Below are 17,818 nucleotides of genomic sequence, written 5' to 3'. Positions count from 1 at the left end.
CCTAGTGGACCAGCCAGTACTGGAATTTTTAATAATATCTAGTCCCCCTCTGTTCTGTGCTTGTTGTCCCACCTTCTTGATTTGCAGCAGTCAGCGATTTGGCCTTAATGACATCGAGTTTGCCTTCTGTTCCTCTCTGCAGGCACTGGTGTCAACACACGGTCACCCGGACTGTTTCCTGCCAGGTGCAGAATGGCTCGGAGACCGTGATCCAGAGGGTTTATCAAAGCTGCCGGTGGCCGGGACCTTGTGCCAACTTAGTGAGGTAACCGCTGTCTGAATAACTTCTCCTGGCTTGGTTGGAATGCTGGATTTTCTGCTCAGGGTTGTAGGGGCAGGCTGCTCGCCGTCACAGAGAAGGACCCAAGTAGTTGAGAGACTGCCTTGTACGCCCACCAGATCACTGCAGTCTGTGGGACAGTTTCTCCTGCAAAGATCTCAGAAGCCCTCTCTGCAGGAGCTCAGAGCAGGGCCTTCAGGGTGGCTGCCCCTGTCCTGTGGAATCGCATCCCTGTCGAGATATGATAGTCGCTCCCTAGCTGCACTTTCTGGAAACAGTTGGAGACTTTGTTGTTTTGACGGTCTTTCCCAACTGGATAAAGGCATCTTTACTGCAAGTGTCCACTTGTTAAGGTTTTAGTTTTTGTTTTCAATGTATTGGTTGACCCCGCCCCCCCTATTTTTGATCATCTTATATGCAAATTGCCTTGAGATGGTGGTTTGGAAGGCAATTAATAAATTAATTATAGTAGTAATAATAAAAAAGTGGTTCTGAAGGGAGTGAAGAAGTTAAGAGTGTATATAAATACCTGCTAGTTCAGGCCTGCTAGTTCAGGTCTAAACCACACAGCCTAGGGCTTGCCAATCAGAAGGTCAGCGGTTCGAATCCCCGCGACAGGGTGAGCTCCCATTGCTCGGTCCCTCCTCCTGCCAGCCTAGCAATTTGAAAGTACGAAGTGCAAGCAGATAAATAGGTACCACTCTGGCGGGAAGGTAAACGGTGTTTCCGTGCGCTGCTCTGGTTCGCCAGAAGCAGCTTAGTCATGCTGGCCACATGACCCGGAAGCTGTTTGTGGACAAACGCTGGCTCCCTCGGCCAGTAAAGCGAGATGAGTGCCGCAACCCCAGAGTCATCCACGACTGGACCTAACTGTCAGGGGTACCTTTACCTTTAGTTCAGACCAAAGGCCATTCTCACACTGGAAGCCCACAAGCAGCAGCGCTCTCTCCATTTATGAAACCCGGCAGAATACAGAGTTAACTGCACTGACAACGGAGCCCCACGTCTTCCATTCTGACCAGTGTCTGACTCCAGCCCTGACGGTACCCACTGACAGGCACAGATTTGTCTGATCTTTTAAAGTCATTCAAAATGGTGGGTGGGTCCTCGCCCCATCCTGTGGGAATGAATGCCGCAGTTTACCTGTGCACTGTGGAAGTGGATAAGAAAGCAGGCCCGACATGGCATGTTGAGTGTACATGCCGCATCATAGACTCACAGAACTGTAGAGTTGGAAAGGACCTCAGGGGTCATCTAGTCTTAATGCCTTGCAATGCAGGGATCGCAGCTAAAGATTGAGATTCAGGGATGGTGGGAGTAGGCATCCAAAACATCTGGAGGCAGCAGGCAAGGAAAGAATGACACAGAGTTAAAAAGGAGAAGGTGCAGACAGGGCAAACACAATGGGCCAAGCAGGGGAAATGATCAAGAGGCCACGCAATGGCCACCTTTAAATATCCTGAGGGGCTGTCAAATAGACGATGGAGCAAATTTTCTTTCTTTTGCTCCAGAGTCCAAATTGCAAGGAAGGGCATTTCAGTTGGGCATTTGGAAGAGCTTTTAAGGACGGTGCACGATCTTGAATAGGCTGTATCGGAAGTGGGCCGGCTTAGGCTAGATGACTTTTGAGGCTACTTCAAACTCTCATGAGTCTATGATTTTTAAAAAAAAAATATTAAGGAACTGATCCATCTTTCTGATAAAGGGAGGATGAAACACTTGGGGCTTTTTTGTCGTGAAACAGAAGACGACTTAAAGGGAAGGATAAAGGATAAACTCTGTTTCACCCAGTGGAACTGTTTGGCAATCCGTTTACTGGACTGACAGAAGGAAGTGCTTTTTCAGGCAACAGATAATTAACTCTGCAAATTTCACTGGCCACACAATGCGGGGATGACGGGTTTAGATGGCTTTAAGAGGGTATTAGGCAAGCTAGTGTCAGGATCAGCCTCCAGCTTTTACCAAGGTGTGCCACGGTGGTTGTTGGGGATGGTATGTGCAAGCTTGGATCAGATTATGATTTCTTCTTTTTCTGTGAGGGGGGTGGCAGTGTTCTTTTCTGTCTGCCCTCCCAACATGTTAAAAAGCAGAATCATAGAATTGGAAGAGACCCAAAGGGTCATCTAGTACAACCCTTTGCAATGCAGGAATCACAGCTAAAATCCATTTTCCAGTTCTCATAGAGGCTAACCAGATAGCTATAAGTTAGCATCTAGCAACTCACCCTGATTTTAACAAGGCATTTTAACAAGGCAAAGGTAAGGGCAAGGAATCACCAGGGACCAAGAAATCAAAACTGTCACTGTTAAATAGTCACGGCTGGAATGTTTGAACTTCACTTTTTGGGGGGCGGGGAGAGTTGTTTGTTTTAAGAGGATTTCAAGCATGCAACGATTCCAAATGCAGAACATCAGATTCCACATTTGGCACCAAAGGCTAATTCTTCAGAAACAAGTACACTTTCAAGACCGGAAACTGGTCAGGACAATATTTTTTTTGGGGGGGGGGGATTGGGGAGGTGTAGAGATATGGCTTATAGCATCCTGGGACCCAAATGGAGTACACAAGAAATGTCTTCCTCCTGTGTGTTTAAAGCATTTGCCCTGCAATGCATATCAGTTTTGCAAAGAAGCCATTTGAGTACACAATTGCCTTGTAGACTGGGATCCAACTTGCAAGTCTCCTTTCTCGATTGTGCCAGCAGAAAGTTGACAGGCTCATCTGGGGCGCTTTTGAGTCCATTTGTGTGTGTTGACAGTTGAGGGAATTAGGCAGGTTTAGCTTGGAGGAGAGAAGACTGAGAGGCGATAGGATAGCCATCTTCAAATATCTAGAGGGCTGTCACATGGAAGAGGGAGAAAGCATGGCCTTGTACAGTAGGAGGGTCTTATGTTCCCACGAAACTGCAGTGAGGCTGCACCTGTACTCGCTTACCTGGGAGTCTGTACCCTTGTTAGAGTTCATCCACACTTCCTCTTGTCCCAAACTTCCACTTTCCCCTTGGGGAAAACTGTTTTTTAGCACACAGTCTGTCAGAATAAACAGCAGTGGTGTGCAGTCGGTGGATTAGACTGTCCACTAAATGTTCAGGGTAAATTAAGCCTGACCCTCCTCCCCAAAGCCTGGGAAGCTTCTGCTCTTATTCAGCACTAAAGAGTGGATTTTCCCTGGGAAAGGAGCAGGACAAGTAGGAAACTGCATGGACCCATGCTTCCTGGGCCTAGGACCAGTGGGAAGTGTGGGTGAGTGTTTTGTGCTGTGTCAGCCTTGTATTAAAGCATACCTGAGCTTATTTTCAAACATGCAGCTTTTGATATTTGCAAGGTTGGCAGGTTTGGGGCAGAGCAGTCTGCGTGACCTCTTGCTTGTGTTAGTTACAGGACTCTCATCAGACCCATGTACAAGATCTCCTACAGAACACTGACTGCCCTGGAATGGCGATGCTGTCCTGGCTTCACGGGAAGGAACTGCGAGGAAGGTAAGCATCTGTGAATGAAAGTGTGTAGAGCTTCCTTCCCGTCCCCCCATACCCTGAGTTTGCAGGATCTTCCAGTTGCACTGTTCAAATATGGAAATACAGATCTGTGGGAGTTCCTTTCCCAGCCTTCTCTTGAAATGAAATCTTTTCTCTCTCCCCATCCCTGGAAGACTCTTGCATTCTACGAGAGGGTTTCAACCATTGTTGAAACTTGCTACGGAGTATAACAGAACGTCTTGACCCTTTGCTAATAGGTTCAGGTTTCTGGAAGAGAGAAAAAAAGGAACCACTTAACCATCACCATCTGGCGGGCACCTCCTTAGTGCTGATGGCTACAGATTGTTTAAATTAGAATTATCTGAGGAATTTTAACTCTTAACCAGGCAGCCGACGAGGAAGGTCTCCAGCCTGCGAGGAAGTCTTGCTGGCAGCTAGCTAAACTCCGCTGTGCAATATTGCGGGCTTTAAATCTTCGCTTTTAGATTTTATCTTTTGGAAGAAAACGGCTTGCCTTCTTCACGGGCTGCCTGTCATTTGATATGCACCACGGCTGTGTTTACGTGGGGAATTTGGAGACCGTTTGTGCTCCCCGGGAAGCACCGTCTGGGATCCTCGCATCCGAACCGCAGGCTTCCCTGCACGAGATGTAATGCTTCTGATATGTTCTGAGTGGAATTATTTATGATTTATTATTGGGTCCCAGGGCAGGTTACGACATTAAAGCACAACCATGCAACTAAATATTAAAAACAGTTTAAAACGTCTTTCAATTAGAGAAATAGGGCGAGTCCTAAAAATACACACCTCAAGCGTTGAAAGGGTAGGGCGAAGAGGCGTCTCTTCAGAATTTGCCAGAAGCTGTATAATGAAGGTGGCATGGGAGTTTCACAACTGAGGGGCTGCCACAGAGAAGGCCCTTTCCCAGGCCACCCTCACCAGGCCCTGCTTCACACCTTCCTTGGCTGGAATATGTCCTTGAACTTTGAACACTTGCTCACCTGATATGGTCCAACATCAAGGGTTGGCCCTGAACTCCCTAAGCTGGGCTGCAACTCTCAGGTGCAGCAGAGGGCTCTATGCCATCACCAGAGTTGCTGCAAGATTCAGTTTCCAGTGCAGTCGCTCTCTGGTGGGGACACCATCTTCATCCCGGGCAGCAGAATGTCTTGTGCAGGCCCCAAGCAGTGATTAAATCACTAATTTGGGTCTGGCTACTGCAAACTTCCAAGTGTTCCTATTTTCTGGGGACAGTCCCAGAATTACAGAAGCTGTACTGCTTTCTGATTTGATCCTGGAATGTCCTTAGAACGTCCCCATTTCCATCAGAGAAATGTTGGAGTGTATGTAGTTATGCGACCCCTGAGCCAAGGATGTAAGTAACTCTACAGCCTTTAGAAGACATCTGAAGGCAGGCCTGTACAGGGAAGTTTTTTTAATGTGTAATGTTTTGTTATGTTTTTATATATGTTGGAAGTAGCTCAGAATGACTGGGGCAACCCAGTCAGATGGGCAGGGTGATACTAATACTAATTCAGTCATACCTCAGATTACAGATGCTTCAGGTTGTGTTTTTTTTGGGTTACGGACCTGCCAAAACCCGGAGGTACAGGAACGCAGAAGCACCGAATCGCAACCCCCGCGTGCATAGATGCGCTGCTGCAGGTTACGAACGCTGCGTGTTGCGAACGTGCATCCCACATGGACCACGTTCACAACCCAAGCGTCCACTTTACTAATACTAATACTAATAGAATTGGTTGTCCCTGTTTTCATTGGAGAAATGTTGGAGGGTATGCTTCTGTTCTGAGGCCTCCAGTGCTTTCTGGTTTTATTCCTATGTCTCCCTGGGCCCAAAGAAGTCTCAGGTAAACCCCAAGTGATGGAACATGTCAGATCCCCTGACATTTGGAGTGAGTCTTAAGTTAATTCCTGCCTTGTTTGGGCTTCTCTCTGCATCTAGCTAAGTTGATAAGATAACAAAGAACTTAATCAGAGCTGTTGCTTCAGCTTTGGAGGGACTTTAGTCAAACAGTTCTGCTGGACGATCAGTCTCGCTTTGCTTTGTTTTCTTTCTCTCTTTTTGGAGCGAGGGGGATTTTTTTAGCTGCAGCAGGAAATGAGCCACCCAGCCTGCGGAATCCTGATATAAAGACCATATGGAAAGGGGCAGCGCAGAGGTGATGTGGGCTAGTTATTGCAATCATGCATCAGTCTGATTGATTTCAATCCAAGATGATGCTGGCACCTCCAACTAGCCTCTTTCCCCTCCTCTCATACGCTTCGAAGTTCAAAGCCCAGGGACCCTCTCCTGGGAGGCAAACGTGTGTCCCCCACCAACCCGGGAAACTTGGCGCCAATTTGAGGGCAGCCAGAAAATGATAACCTTGTTTTACTTTTGCTAATATCAGACGTCATCTCTCTCTTCTCCCATCTTTAGACCCAAGTTTTCTTTTCTTCAGATGGAACAGTGCAAATCGGGGAAACAAAATTACCCCCTCCGCCTGCCTGATAACGGGAAGGGCAGTTTGCATGCTGCGATTCTGTCGCAGTGTAGAAACTCTGTTCCTACGACTCACATTGTTAAAAAAAAAAGTGTCTCGTGTCCTTATGGTTGTGTAACGCATTCTGATTTTGGCGCATAGGAATCATCCTTAGACCAAGGCAGACCACTGAGCTTTCCATCTCAGTATTGTTAACACTGGCTAGCAGCAGCTTTCTAGGGTTGCAGGCAGTGGCATGCAATGAATTTTTTTTGTAGGGGAACTGTTAGCGCCTGGGGTGACAGGTGGGCTCCTGGACCCATCAGAGCATCGCACCTCCCAGCTGATTGAATCCAGCTGACTGAGTTGTGTTTTCCCTAACTTCCGATAAGTTCTGAATTTCATCTACAGTGGTACCTCGGGTTAAGTACTTAATTCGTTCCGGAGGTCTGTTCTTAACCTGAAACTGTTCTTAACCTGAAGCACCACTTTAGCTAATGGGGCCTCCTGCTGCCGCTGTGCCGCCGGAGCATGATTTCTGTTCTCATCCTGAAGCAAAGTTCTTAACCTGAAGCACTATTTCTGGGTTAGCGGAGTCTGTAACCTGAAGCATATGTAACCCGAGGTACCACTGTATCTCTTTTTTTTTTTTTGATGTTTCAATCTGTTTTGTAATCCGCTTAGAGTTTTGTTTTTTTAAAAAAATATAAGCGGTATATAAATTGTAGAAATAATAAATAACAGTAAGTATAAATTAGATCAGCTTGCTTTTAAAGGAGAACTGAATCAAATTATATATACCTTGCCACTGCAGCAATCTCTTACACAGAATGTTCTAGAACAGAGGGGTAAATATTTAGCCCCGAGGGCCACAATCCCTTATGGGGAATCTTTTGGGGTTCACATGCCAGTGGTGGGCATGCTCAGAGTCAAAAGTGGGTGGGCCCAGAGATAAAGATTGGTGGAGCAATGGATATGATGACTCTTACCTTTGTTCTGTAGTACACCTTCCAGTCTACCCCAAATTTCTGTGCCCACACCAGTGTCAGAAACTCAGATATATAAGCTAATCATCAAATGGTACCTTAAACCTGGGTTACGGTTGCCACAATGGGAATGTCTAGGTGCCATTCCCCCCCCTCCCCATCCGATGAAATTGATGGTGATTATTTTCATTTCTATACCTCTTTATCTTTTAAAGGGGAAAAAATCTCAAAGCGGTTTACAACACATTAAAACATCAAATTAAACAACCCAGAATAAATCACATTCAGGCTTCAAGGGAAATAGTTCAGATTCTTCTCCAAGTAACATTTTGCTTTCCGCATATTTATTTACCTGCTTAATTTATAGAGCTGCCCCATAGCAGAAGGACTCTAGGAAGTGTGGTGTAGTGGTTAGAGTGCTGGACTAGGACCTGGGAGATCAGGGTTCAAATCCCCACTCAGTCAGGAAGCTCACTGGGTGACCTTGGAATCACTCACAGCCTCCTAACCTACCTCACAGGGTCACTGTAGGATTTAACCAAGGAGTGAACGATGTACTCCTAGGAGAAAATGATGGGATATAAATACAGTAAATAAGCTCTTTTGCTTACCTGCTTAAGAAACCTGGAGGCCATCCAGTTGTCAGTCGCCAACCTGACATTCAGAGAGCTCCATGTGGTCACAACTAGACTCGCGCCAGTCACAAAATGTACCTGGCACCTGGGGAATTTCTAACACTGTCTACACCCCTCCACCCAGGAAAGCAAGAACCACTATCCCAACACTTGAGAGAGGGTCGGGAGCAGGGCTTTTGGTGGTTGTGTCCTGGGGTGAAGGCATGGCCTGGAGCGTGGAAAGTCTTGAAGGCCAGGCAGAGAGGGTCACAACATCCCCAGCCAGGAATTGCAGCCAGTCAAGGCTTCAGGCCAGGGAGAACCTGAAACTATAGACGTATATCAATCAAGCACCAAGGTTTTACTTCGCGTGCATTTAATTTTTCTCCCCTCCAACCCCACAAGTAGGATGCTTGTGAAAAGGATTTGTGGTCCTTGCATCAGCTGCCCTCTCTTGCCGATAGCGATCCGTTCTCTTGCTGGGCTGGGCTGCGCTGGGTCTCCGAGTAAAATGGCTCCATCTCCACAGCCTTTTCAGTTTCCCTTTGCTCTGAAGTAGTCCGCCAGCTTCTCCACGGCTTCCACACACACGCTGGGGTACATGCCTTCGGCGTAAGTGCCGACCACGATGAAGGTCCCCGTTTTGGCCAAAATCACCCCATTGCCTTTCCCTTTGAGGTAGATGGAGTGGTCGTCTGCTCTGACACACTTGTAATACCGGTCTTTGAAGTAAAGCCCGTCCCTTCTGACTTGGAGCAGCTCCTTAAAAAAGGCTTGGAGGAAGACCAGGGCTTGGCTTTGGATGTTGAAGCCCGGAGTCGTTGCCAGGATGTTGCCATCCACTATTCTGATGAGAGCGGCGTTGGCAACATGCTTGGTCTGAGTGAGGCCGTCTATCAGCATACTTTGTGTCTGGTTCATTTTCCTCTCTCCCCGGCTCTCTGCTGTTAAGGATTTGTCTACTTCCTTGGTTACACAAAACAGCTTCAACTGCCGTGGCTTCTCCCAAAGCATTCTGGGAATTGTAGTTTGTTTGGTTCCCCACCGCCACCACCAACACTACTCCTGGCTCCTGAAATGAACTAGGCCTTCTCTCTGAATTTTTCAGCTCTCGTTTCTTTTTAGAAAGCCTTATTTAAAAAACAACAACACAGAGATACAAGTCAAAGGGTGCAAGCTATATGGGAAAGGGAGCTGGTTCTGGTCTGGGATCAAGTAACCCCTTGCTGACCATGCCGATTCTCACATTCATTCATTTCCTTTCTTTTTCATTTGTTGAACGTCATTTGAGAATGTGCATTTGACAGGAATTCCCAGGAGGTTTACCTCATTTTTTAAAAAATAATATTTTATTAAATTTTACAAGAAAAAAGAAAAAAACCATATAAAAAAGAACAGTACATATTAAAACACCAACAAATACCAACAATTAAAAAGGAAAAGGATATTAAAAAATTTAACAAAAGAAAGAAAGGAAAAAAAGAAGAAGAAAAAGACCTCTTTTCAAATTCTTATCATTCATTACCTTATTTTCCTGACTTCCACCCGCCTCCCTTTCTTGTATTCCACTTTAAAATTGATCAGCAAATTCATTCTTATTAGTTTTATCCTTAAATAATTTCCCTCACGTATTATACTTTCCCAATCCTTATTTACTAGAACCCCTTCATTTCATTTCAATGTCATCAGCATTCAAAGATTTTACAGTGTTTTTGTAAATAGATTTTAAACTTCATCCAGTCCTCCTCCACCCGCTCTTCTCCTTGATCTCGTATTCTGCCGGTCATTTCTGCCATTTCCATGTAGTCCATTACTTGCATCTGCCATTCTTCCAAGGTGGGTAGATCTTGTGTCCTCATTTTTCCCCCTTGTTCCCCATTTGTTTGTTTCTTTAAGGCATTTAAATCCCACCATTTAGGCAAAAAGGTTCTCAGAGTGCCTTCAAAAATTCAGTACTTCTGTGTACAATTGGGAGGGGAGGGAGTTTTCTCAGGTGTAGCGGTGCTAAAGTTAGGGTGGCCACTTATCTTTATTTATCTTGTTTAGTGTATATATGACTTGCTTTTCACCAAAAGTCCCAGGGCAGTTTACCTCATTATAAACAACAAAAAATAAAATTGATAATAAACAATGAAAACAACTATCAACCCTTTGTGTCGAAGACACAGATTTGCACCTGATTTTCATATTTTAATGTGTTAATGCAAATTTAGAAGAGGAATGACGAATTTGAATAAAAGCTCAATCCATCACATCATAGTAACAGAGGTAGCTGCTTTATACTGAGTTAGGCTGTTGGTGTTGGTTTGTTCTGTTAGTTTGAAATGGACTTGGATCATTGCTGGTCAAACAGGCCTTGCAGGTTTTGCAATGTTTCAAAAAACCTGAAGAACCCGTTTGATTTCGAGGCAAAGAAAATGCCTGTACCTTAAAGAAAGCAATACATCTGAAGAAGCCACTTCGAAAATCTACTATAGCTTTACCATAATTTCTTTTAATGTTTCCTTTTACTGGTTCTTAAAGGCATCGTCTATCAAATGGACAATTCTCTGTGTTTTGCTCTTAAATAAAACCATTTACATCTCCAGGCTACCCCCTGGCATTCCCCCTCCCCTCCTCAAACCCACAAAGAGCAGTCCGCTTGGGAAGACTGAGCTGAACAACACCAGATTTATTTCTGCAAGAGGCCCTGAATGCATTTGGTAATCCAGCTCCCCAAGAGATGGGCTTCCTTTGTCTGTACAACTTCCAAAAATGATCCAGGAGTTTTCCCTTTATATTGGAGCAAGATCTGGTTTCTCAAATGCTGTGTTTTTAGCCAAAAGCACACAATTGCTCTCTGCTTGGGACTACCAAGAGATTGGTGTGGGGGTGGGGCAGGGACTGTAGGAAGAAGAGAAATATGCTGTATATCTCAACCTCAAAAAAAGAAGCAGTGTTTTATGGGGGTGAAATCTTAAGAAACGGCAGCATCTTGTAGGTTTATCAAGGTGTCCCTACTTCAGGCTAAATTTACCGTACTTTTGTTATATGCACATCATACATTTAAAGCAGAGCACTACCCTCCCCACAAAAGAATACAGGACAATGTAGCTTATCCCACACAAAACTACAATTCCCGGCACCCTTAGAAAACTGCAGTGAACAGGATTATTGGGGCGGGGAGAGCCATCTGTTTTAAATGTATGGTATGGATTTGTAAGTTAGTGGCAGTAGGAAGTGTTTGTTTGTTTGTTTGTTTGTTTGTTTGTTTCCCATCCTAAGGTCCCAGGGTGTGTTACAACATTAAAGCACAATGTTAAAAGCAGCTTAAAACAACTTAAAATTATCAAAATAAGATGGTTCCTATAGATTTGCACTGCATGTGCCAGAAACCGAGGTAAATGGGGTGAGTCTTCATCATTTTCCAGAAGCTGTGCAATGATGGTGCCAGGCAAACCTTTGTGGGGAGGGAGCTGCACAATTTAGGGGCAACCACAGTGAAGGCCCTGTCCTGTGTCCCCTGCAAGAGCCTCTGAGGGCAGAGGAACTACCAAGAGGGTCCCCTCTGCCAATTTCAGCACCCGAAAGAGTCTGTAGGGAAGGAAGGAGGTGGCCTTTCAGGTATTCAAATATCAAAATGTGCCACTGGAAAGCTTACAAGGTGCAACTGGAAGCACTGGGGGCGGGGAGTAAGACACCTTAGGTGTATATGTTTAAAAAGGCAGACAGTGTCACAAATTATACAGGCCTTGTTCAAGATCTATCATCTAACAACTATCTGACTTTTAGAAGACACCTGAAGGCAGCCCTGTTTAGGGAAGTTTTTAATGTTTGATGTTTTAGCGTGTTTTTAATTTTCTGTTGGGAGCTGCCCAGAGTGGCTGGGGAAACCCAGCCAGATGGGCAGGCTATGAATAAACGATGATGATGATGATGGCTGAAGGGCATTACGATATAAGTGCAAAACACTAATGTGTAAACAAACAAACAAACAAGGGGGAGGGAGCTAAAGGATCATCAAACCAATAAGTTGGGAATAAAAAGGTAAAGGTAAAGGGACCCCTGACCATTAGGTCCAGTCGTGGCCGACTCTGGGGTTGCAGCGCTCATCTCGCTTTATTGGCCAAGGGAGCCGGCGTACAGCTTCTGGGTCATTTGGCCAGCATGACTAAGCCACTTCTGGCGAACCAGAGCAGCGCACGGAAACGCCGTTTACCTCCCCGCCAGAGCGGTACCTATTTATCTACTTGCACTTTGACGTGCTTTCGAACTGCTAGGTTGGCAGGAGCAGGGACCGAGCAACGGGAGCTCACCCCGTCACAGGGATTCGAACCGCCGACCTTCCGATCGGCAAGTCCTAGGCTCTGTGGTTTAACCCACAGCGCCACCCACGTCCCTTAAGTGAATTCAAAGAAACAGGATTTAAAACATTCAAGCTACCCTTAACTTTTAGCACTTGCACAGTTCAGAAAGGCTTATCCTACCTTTTCTGCAGCAAACAACAACAACAACAATCTTTATTACGGTCCAGAGACCCAGCAAAGCATTACAAATCAATACACAGTTCATATAGCCTACCTCCAGGTTAATCAAGCATTTTGTTTAGAATATAGGGCTCATTTGTTCTTGCAACCACAGATGACGCTACCCTATGGCTGATATACTTACCTGCATCATCCAGCAGCTACATGATCTTAAAATCATCTGGTTGGCCTGCTGAGGAAGGGCTGAAAGGGAAGATTAAACTCTACAGGTTAACTGCAGGTTTCTCGGGATTAGCTTACAGGGACAGGAAACCATTGGCCATGCTGGCTGGAGCCGATGGGATTTGGAGTCCGTCAACATCTGGAGGAGGGCTACAAATCTTCCCACCTCTGGCTTACAGTCATGTGCTCTACTAAAGAGAATGTGTCCTTGCTCCCATCATATGTTGAGGAGCAAGCAGTACATTATATTAACTCCCCCCCCCCACTTTTAAAGCCACCTAACTACTCTTATTTTGAATGAAATGCAGCTGTGTGGGCCCCTGATTTCCTGCCCACCTCCCAACTGCTATTTGACCCCTAAATATGCTTTCTACTGCGCCTTTGGGGGCAGCGGGGGGTGATTTTTTGGCAGGAAACCCAACGCTGGACCCTGCTCTTGATTGGAAGGCTGATATAGAGCCTGGCCAGCTGTTTTTCCTTCAAAATAAAAATGGCCTGCATAATCATGCATGCACATCTCACGCATGTACACATGTTTCCTGTAGCACGTAGTTTGCGCCTGAGATTTAACTTCCTCAAACCCTCTGAGGTTAGGAGCTGAACCTGGAAGGCTATCAGCTGGTACGACTCAATTTTTTAAAGTTTGAAATCCTTCAAACGTAGCAGTGGGCACAAATTAGATACAGTGTGGATGCATCGTACATGCATTTCGCTTGCACGATTTCAACCATGAGTTTGGAGGCCACTGGTTGAAATCCTGCAAGTTAAATGAAAGTAAGGCAAAGAGTTCAAAAGATTTTTTTTTGTGCTGGGAAAGCACAGCAGAAAAAGTCTTTAAGACATCTGAAGGCAGCCCTGTTTAGGGAAGCTTTTAATGTTTGATGTATTACTATATTTTAATATTTGATTGGAAGCCGTCCAGAGTGGCTGGGGAAGCCCAGCCAGATGGGCGGGGTATAAATAATAAGTTAGTAGTAGTAGTAGTAGTAGTAGTAGTAGTAGTAGTATTTCCCTTGCTGAGGGTGGGGAAGTGGGGCAAGAAAATCTCTGCATGCCGCCTCCAAAAGCCTTGAGATGTTTGTGGAGGGGTGACTCCAAGGGTCTCAGTATATCCAAGGTTTTTTCCCCCCAGCCAGAACTCGCTGGAACTCAGTTCCAGCACCTCTCAGATGGGCGTCATTGCAATTAAAAGAGAACAAGGGAGGTGTTGAAGGTGAGTTCCAGCACCTCTTTTTCCAGAAAAATAGCACTGAGCAAATGCATTTTTGCGTATACAGTTGTTCCTTGGAAGTCAAACATTATCTTTTCCAGAAGTCCGTTCGACTTCCAAAATGTTCAGAAACCAAAGCGCAGCTTCTGATTGGCTGCAGGAAGCTCCAAAAGAACGTTCGAAAACCGGAACAGTCACTTCCGGGTTTCAATTGTTCAGGAGCCAAAACGTTCGAGAACTAGGCTGTTCAAAAACCAAGGTACGACTGTATGTGGAATCCTTGGAACCGACCCCACGCACAAGATGTGATTGAACTTTTATAGCAGTTGTCCTTTATAAGAGGGTTGTCCATTTAATAGAGGGAGCCTTTTGCTCAAGTCCCACAGCAGCTCCACGATCTGTTTTGCAAAGGAATCAAGGGTCTTGCCTTTCAGCCTTCACCCATGCGAGTAGATCCTGGCTGCCATCCACAGCTGGTTTCCCTTCATGGCTTTAATAGGAACTGTTCACACCGAAACCATTTGCGAATCGGAGATTATCTGCGGTATGTGTCGTTCTCCTGCACTCTCCCTTTTGCTTCCCCGCAAGGGATAGCGGTTCAGTGTGGATTCGAGAGCATTGTTAGGGCTCCGTCTCCTTGGCAGAAAACAACAGGCTATAAAAACCGCTCTCCAGAACAGCTGCGGAGAGAAAGGCCTTTGTGATATTCCTCCTCTGCTCCTCCACCACCGCCACTGCCCCCCTCCTCTTCCCAGCCCACTAATCGCCCCTTTTGCTGACCTGAACGAAGGCAATTATACATCCTGGTTATTGTAAACGGACCACAGAACACCAGGCATACCTTAAAATGATGTCATGTCTAGACGAGCCATTCAGGTATAAATTATTGAGAGAGAAGGGGGGGGGGAGTAGCTTGTTCAGTGGTTAGAATTGTAAAAAAAAAAGTTAACGAGATATTTTTGTGTTTCTCTTGTGTGTCGTCTCTCGAACGCCGTACCGTGCCTTTGGACTGGGAGAATTCTCAGCTGCCTCTTGGTTTGACAATGAGGGTTGACTTTGTGAAATTGGAGAGTTCTTCCTCTGTTTTTTTCCTCCTCCCTGCCGAAAGAACCCTGTCTCATTTCCTGTTAGTACAAAGTTTTGGGGTGGGGGGTGGGGACATGAGACACCTGTGTATATGAAGGTGGGCTTAATCTTCTATAAGCCAGAAGGAAGTGGCCAAATAATAATAATAATAATAATAATAATAATAATAATAATAATAATTTATTGTACCCCGCCCATCTGGCTGAGTCTCCCCAGCCACTCTGGGCTGCTTCCAACAAAGATTAAAAATACATTAAAATGTCACACATTAAAAACTTCCCTAAACAGGGCTGCCTTCAGATGTCTTCTAAATGTCAGATAGTTGTTTATCTCTTTGACATCTGATGGGAGGGTGTTCCACAGGGCGGGTGCCACCACCGAGAAGGAGAAGGCCCTCTGCCTGGTTCCCTGTTGCTTTACTTCAGAAGACAGTCCTCTACCAGCACTTCCCTTTGGGGCGGGGCACTGCCACTTTGGTTTCATAAACTCACCCCCAGTGCCCCCCTTCCCTATAAAAAGCATCACCTGCTGCATAATCCACTAAGGAAGATAACAACACAATAAAATCCAAATGATAACAATTGCACGTTTATTCAAAATCCAGTTACAGCTCTTTAGTTTAATTATTTCAACAAAATCTGTGAACTCGATCCAGTGATACCAGCTTTCCAAAGCCTGATCTTCATTTTCAGATCCGGTGTCTCCCTGCTGCCCCCCCCCCGCGCCCCCAGGATGGTACCTTCCACCTTGAGAAACATTGCCCTAAACAATTTAGATCCCCAAGCAATAACAGCACCCTTGCAGCCTTCCCAGCTTTTATTGGCACTCTTAATTGGGTATTATTACTATTACAATTATTATTATTATTATTGTTATTATTATTATTACCATCTTAAATGCGCTCGCTGCAAAAGGGACCTAGTCAGTTCTACTACCACAGTTCATCCTGCAGTTTCCTACATCACATTTTTAGTGATCTGCTGGTATCTTTCTAGGAGAACTCTGAGGAAAGGAGAGTGGGAAGGAGATTGCATTGCAGGATGGACCAGTGGCCCCCAAGAAGGAATTTAATACCTTTTCCCTCTGTGTTTTTTATTTTTATTTTTAGAGCTTTTGTGCTTTAGGGACTAATGCTTCTGTTTCCAGATGCAAAATAAGCGCTGGTTGTTTTTAAAGCATGGGTCGCAAACTAAGGCCCGGGGGCCGGATCCAGCCCAATTGCCTTCTGGATCCAGCCCGCGGACAGTCCGAAAATCGCTGCGTGGATTGGCGTGGGGATTCTGATGGTTTTGGCTGCGCCATTTCCCTCCTCTCCCTCCCTCACATACACTGCATCGGCGCCTCCTCCCTCCCTCCTCCTGGCTTCTCCCTGCCCTGCCTAGAGGAGGAAGGGGGCTGGGCTTTGTTGAGCCACAGTTGGCTGAGCACAATTTTAAGCAGCCCCTCTCTGGAGCCAGCCCTTTCATGCCGCTCATCGTCCCGCCGCTGCCACCAGCCCCTGCTGCTCTCAAGGCACAGGTAAGCAGCCCCTGGGGCTCGTCCTGTGCTTTGGAGAAGGGAGAGGAGAGTTGGGGGGATTTCCCCCCCAAAAAATAGTCCGGCCCCCCATAAGGACTGAGGGACAATGGACCGGCCCCCTGCGAAAAAAGTTTGTTGACCCCTGTTCTAAAGCCTGATTCGTTAACTCTGTCAGAGAGTCTGAAGGGCACTTGGGGAGTAAAGGTAAAGGTACCCCTGCCCTTACAGGCCAGTCGTGTCCGACTCTAGGGTTGTGCGCCTATCTCACTTAAGAGGCCGGGGGCCAGCGCTGTCTGGAGACACTTCCGGGTCACGTGGCCAGTGTGACGAAGCTGCTCTGGCGAGCCAGCACCAGCGCAGCACACAGAAACGCCGTTTACCTTCCCGCTATAAAGCGGTACCTATTTATCTACTTGCACTTGGGGGTGCTTTCGAACTGCTAGGTGGGCAGGGGCTGAGACTGAAAGACGGGAGCTCACCCCGCCGCGGGGATTCGAACCGCCGACCATGCGATCGGCAAGTCCTAGGCACTGAGGTTTTACCCACAGCGCCACCCGCGTCCCACTTGGGGAGTACAGATGGACTATTTGCCTTGGAATGCTCTGTACAGGGGATTCTGCCAATTTGCTGTGTATGTCCCATCCCCAGAAGTTGTTGGGAGAAGGCACAGAATGAGGCAACTGAATTGAAAAGAGTTGAGGCACTTCTCCAGCGCAGGAAAGTTTTGCCTTGTAGCCTATCAGTTTAGACACCAGAAGGGCACCCCAATCTTCGCTTTCCCAGCGTTTGGTTTCCTTGGAATAAAAACCAGTGGAGACTATGGTGCCGTTATGATACATGGTTTTGTTTACCCATATATCCAATCCAACCTCAGTATAAGATAGAGGTGCTCACAGCATTAACACCCCAACAGATCTTGCTTCCCCACTGGGTTTCCAGGGAAGCCGCAAACCACAGCTCTTGGATTCAGCACAGAGCAAGCCATGTCTCTGTGTCTCCAGCTTCTAGCATCCAGCAACACTCACCCCTTCTTGGCCTGTTGGTCTCCATCCTTCAGCCAGCCAGGTAAGGTGGGAAAAGGCCCACCCATTTATCTCTGTGGCAACCTCTTTGGACATGTAAATGATAGTATTTTAGAAGAGCATGGCTGCCCTGAAATAGGTTATCAACTGAAAAGAAAAGAAAAATCCCCAGCTGCAGTGTTGGTAGATAGATGATACATATAGATAGACAGACAGACAGACAGACAGATAGATAGATAGATAGATAGATAGATAGATAGATAGAAAGATAGAAAGATAGCAGTTGTGGTGCCTTAGGGTTCAAGTACCTGCATTTTCACACTAAATATGACTTGCCCACTCGAACATTTCATTTCAGTACAAAATATGTCTCACCAGCTGCAATAGATACAGTAAACACACACAAAATTGGCAAGCTGTGCACCTTGTGTTCATGCACACACATTTGCATTTATG

At 46.0% G+C, this 17,818-nt stretch overlaps 2 protein-coding genes across 5 annotated transcripts in view; one reads left to right on the top strand and one right to left on the bottom strand.

Moving 5' to 3' along the window:
- The window catches only part of COL26A1 (collagen type XXVI alpha 1 chain), a 105,299-nt gene that overhangs the window by 18,639 nt on the left and 68,842 nt on the right, over positions 1–17,818 (top strand). For 2 of the 4 annotated variants that reach the window (XM_083587855.1, XM_083587853.1), the window contains exons 2-3: positions 143–265; positions 3,655–3,758. In XM_083587855.1, coding sequence (XP_083443981.1) covers positions 143–265; positions 3,655–3,758 — 227 coding nt within the window. The remainder of the gene's footprint in view (positions 1–142; positions 266–3,654; positions 3,759–17,818) is intronic. The other 2 variants (XM_083587856.1, XM_083587854.1) reach the window with 1 other exon arrangement.
- PFN4 (profilin family member 4) lies at positions 8,198–8,873 on the bottom strand. Its single transcript, XM_083588073.1, has one exon. The coding sequence runs from the start codon at positions 8,850–8,852 to the stop codon at positions 8,373–8,375; it is 480 nt and encodes a 159-aa protein (XP_083444199.1). The 5' UTR covers positions 8,853–8,873; the 3' UTR covers positions 8,198–8,372.

Source organism: Podarcis filfolensis (genome assembly GCF_964270895.1).
Source record: "Podarcis filfolensis genome assembly, chromosome: 15".
Classification (NCBI taxonomy): Eukaryota; Metazoa; Chordata; class Lepidosauria; order Squamata; family Lacertidae; genus Podarcis; species Podarcis filfolensis.
This window is presented reverse-complemented; position numbering and strand designations above follow the sequence as displayed.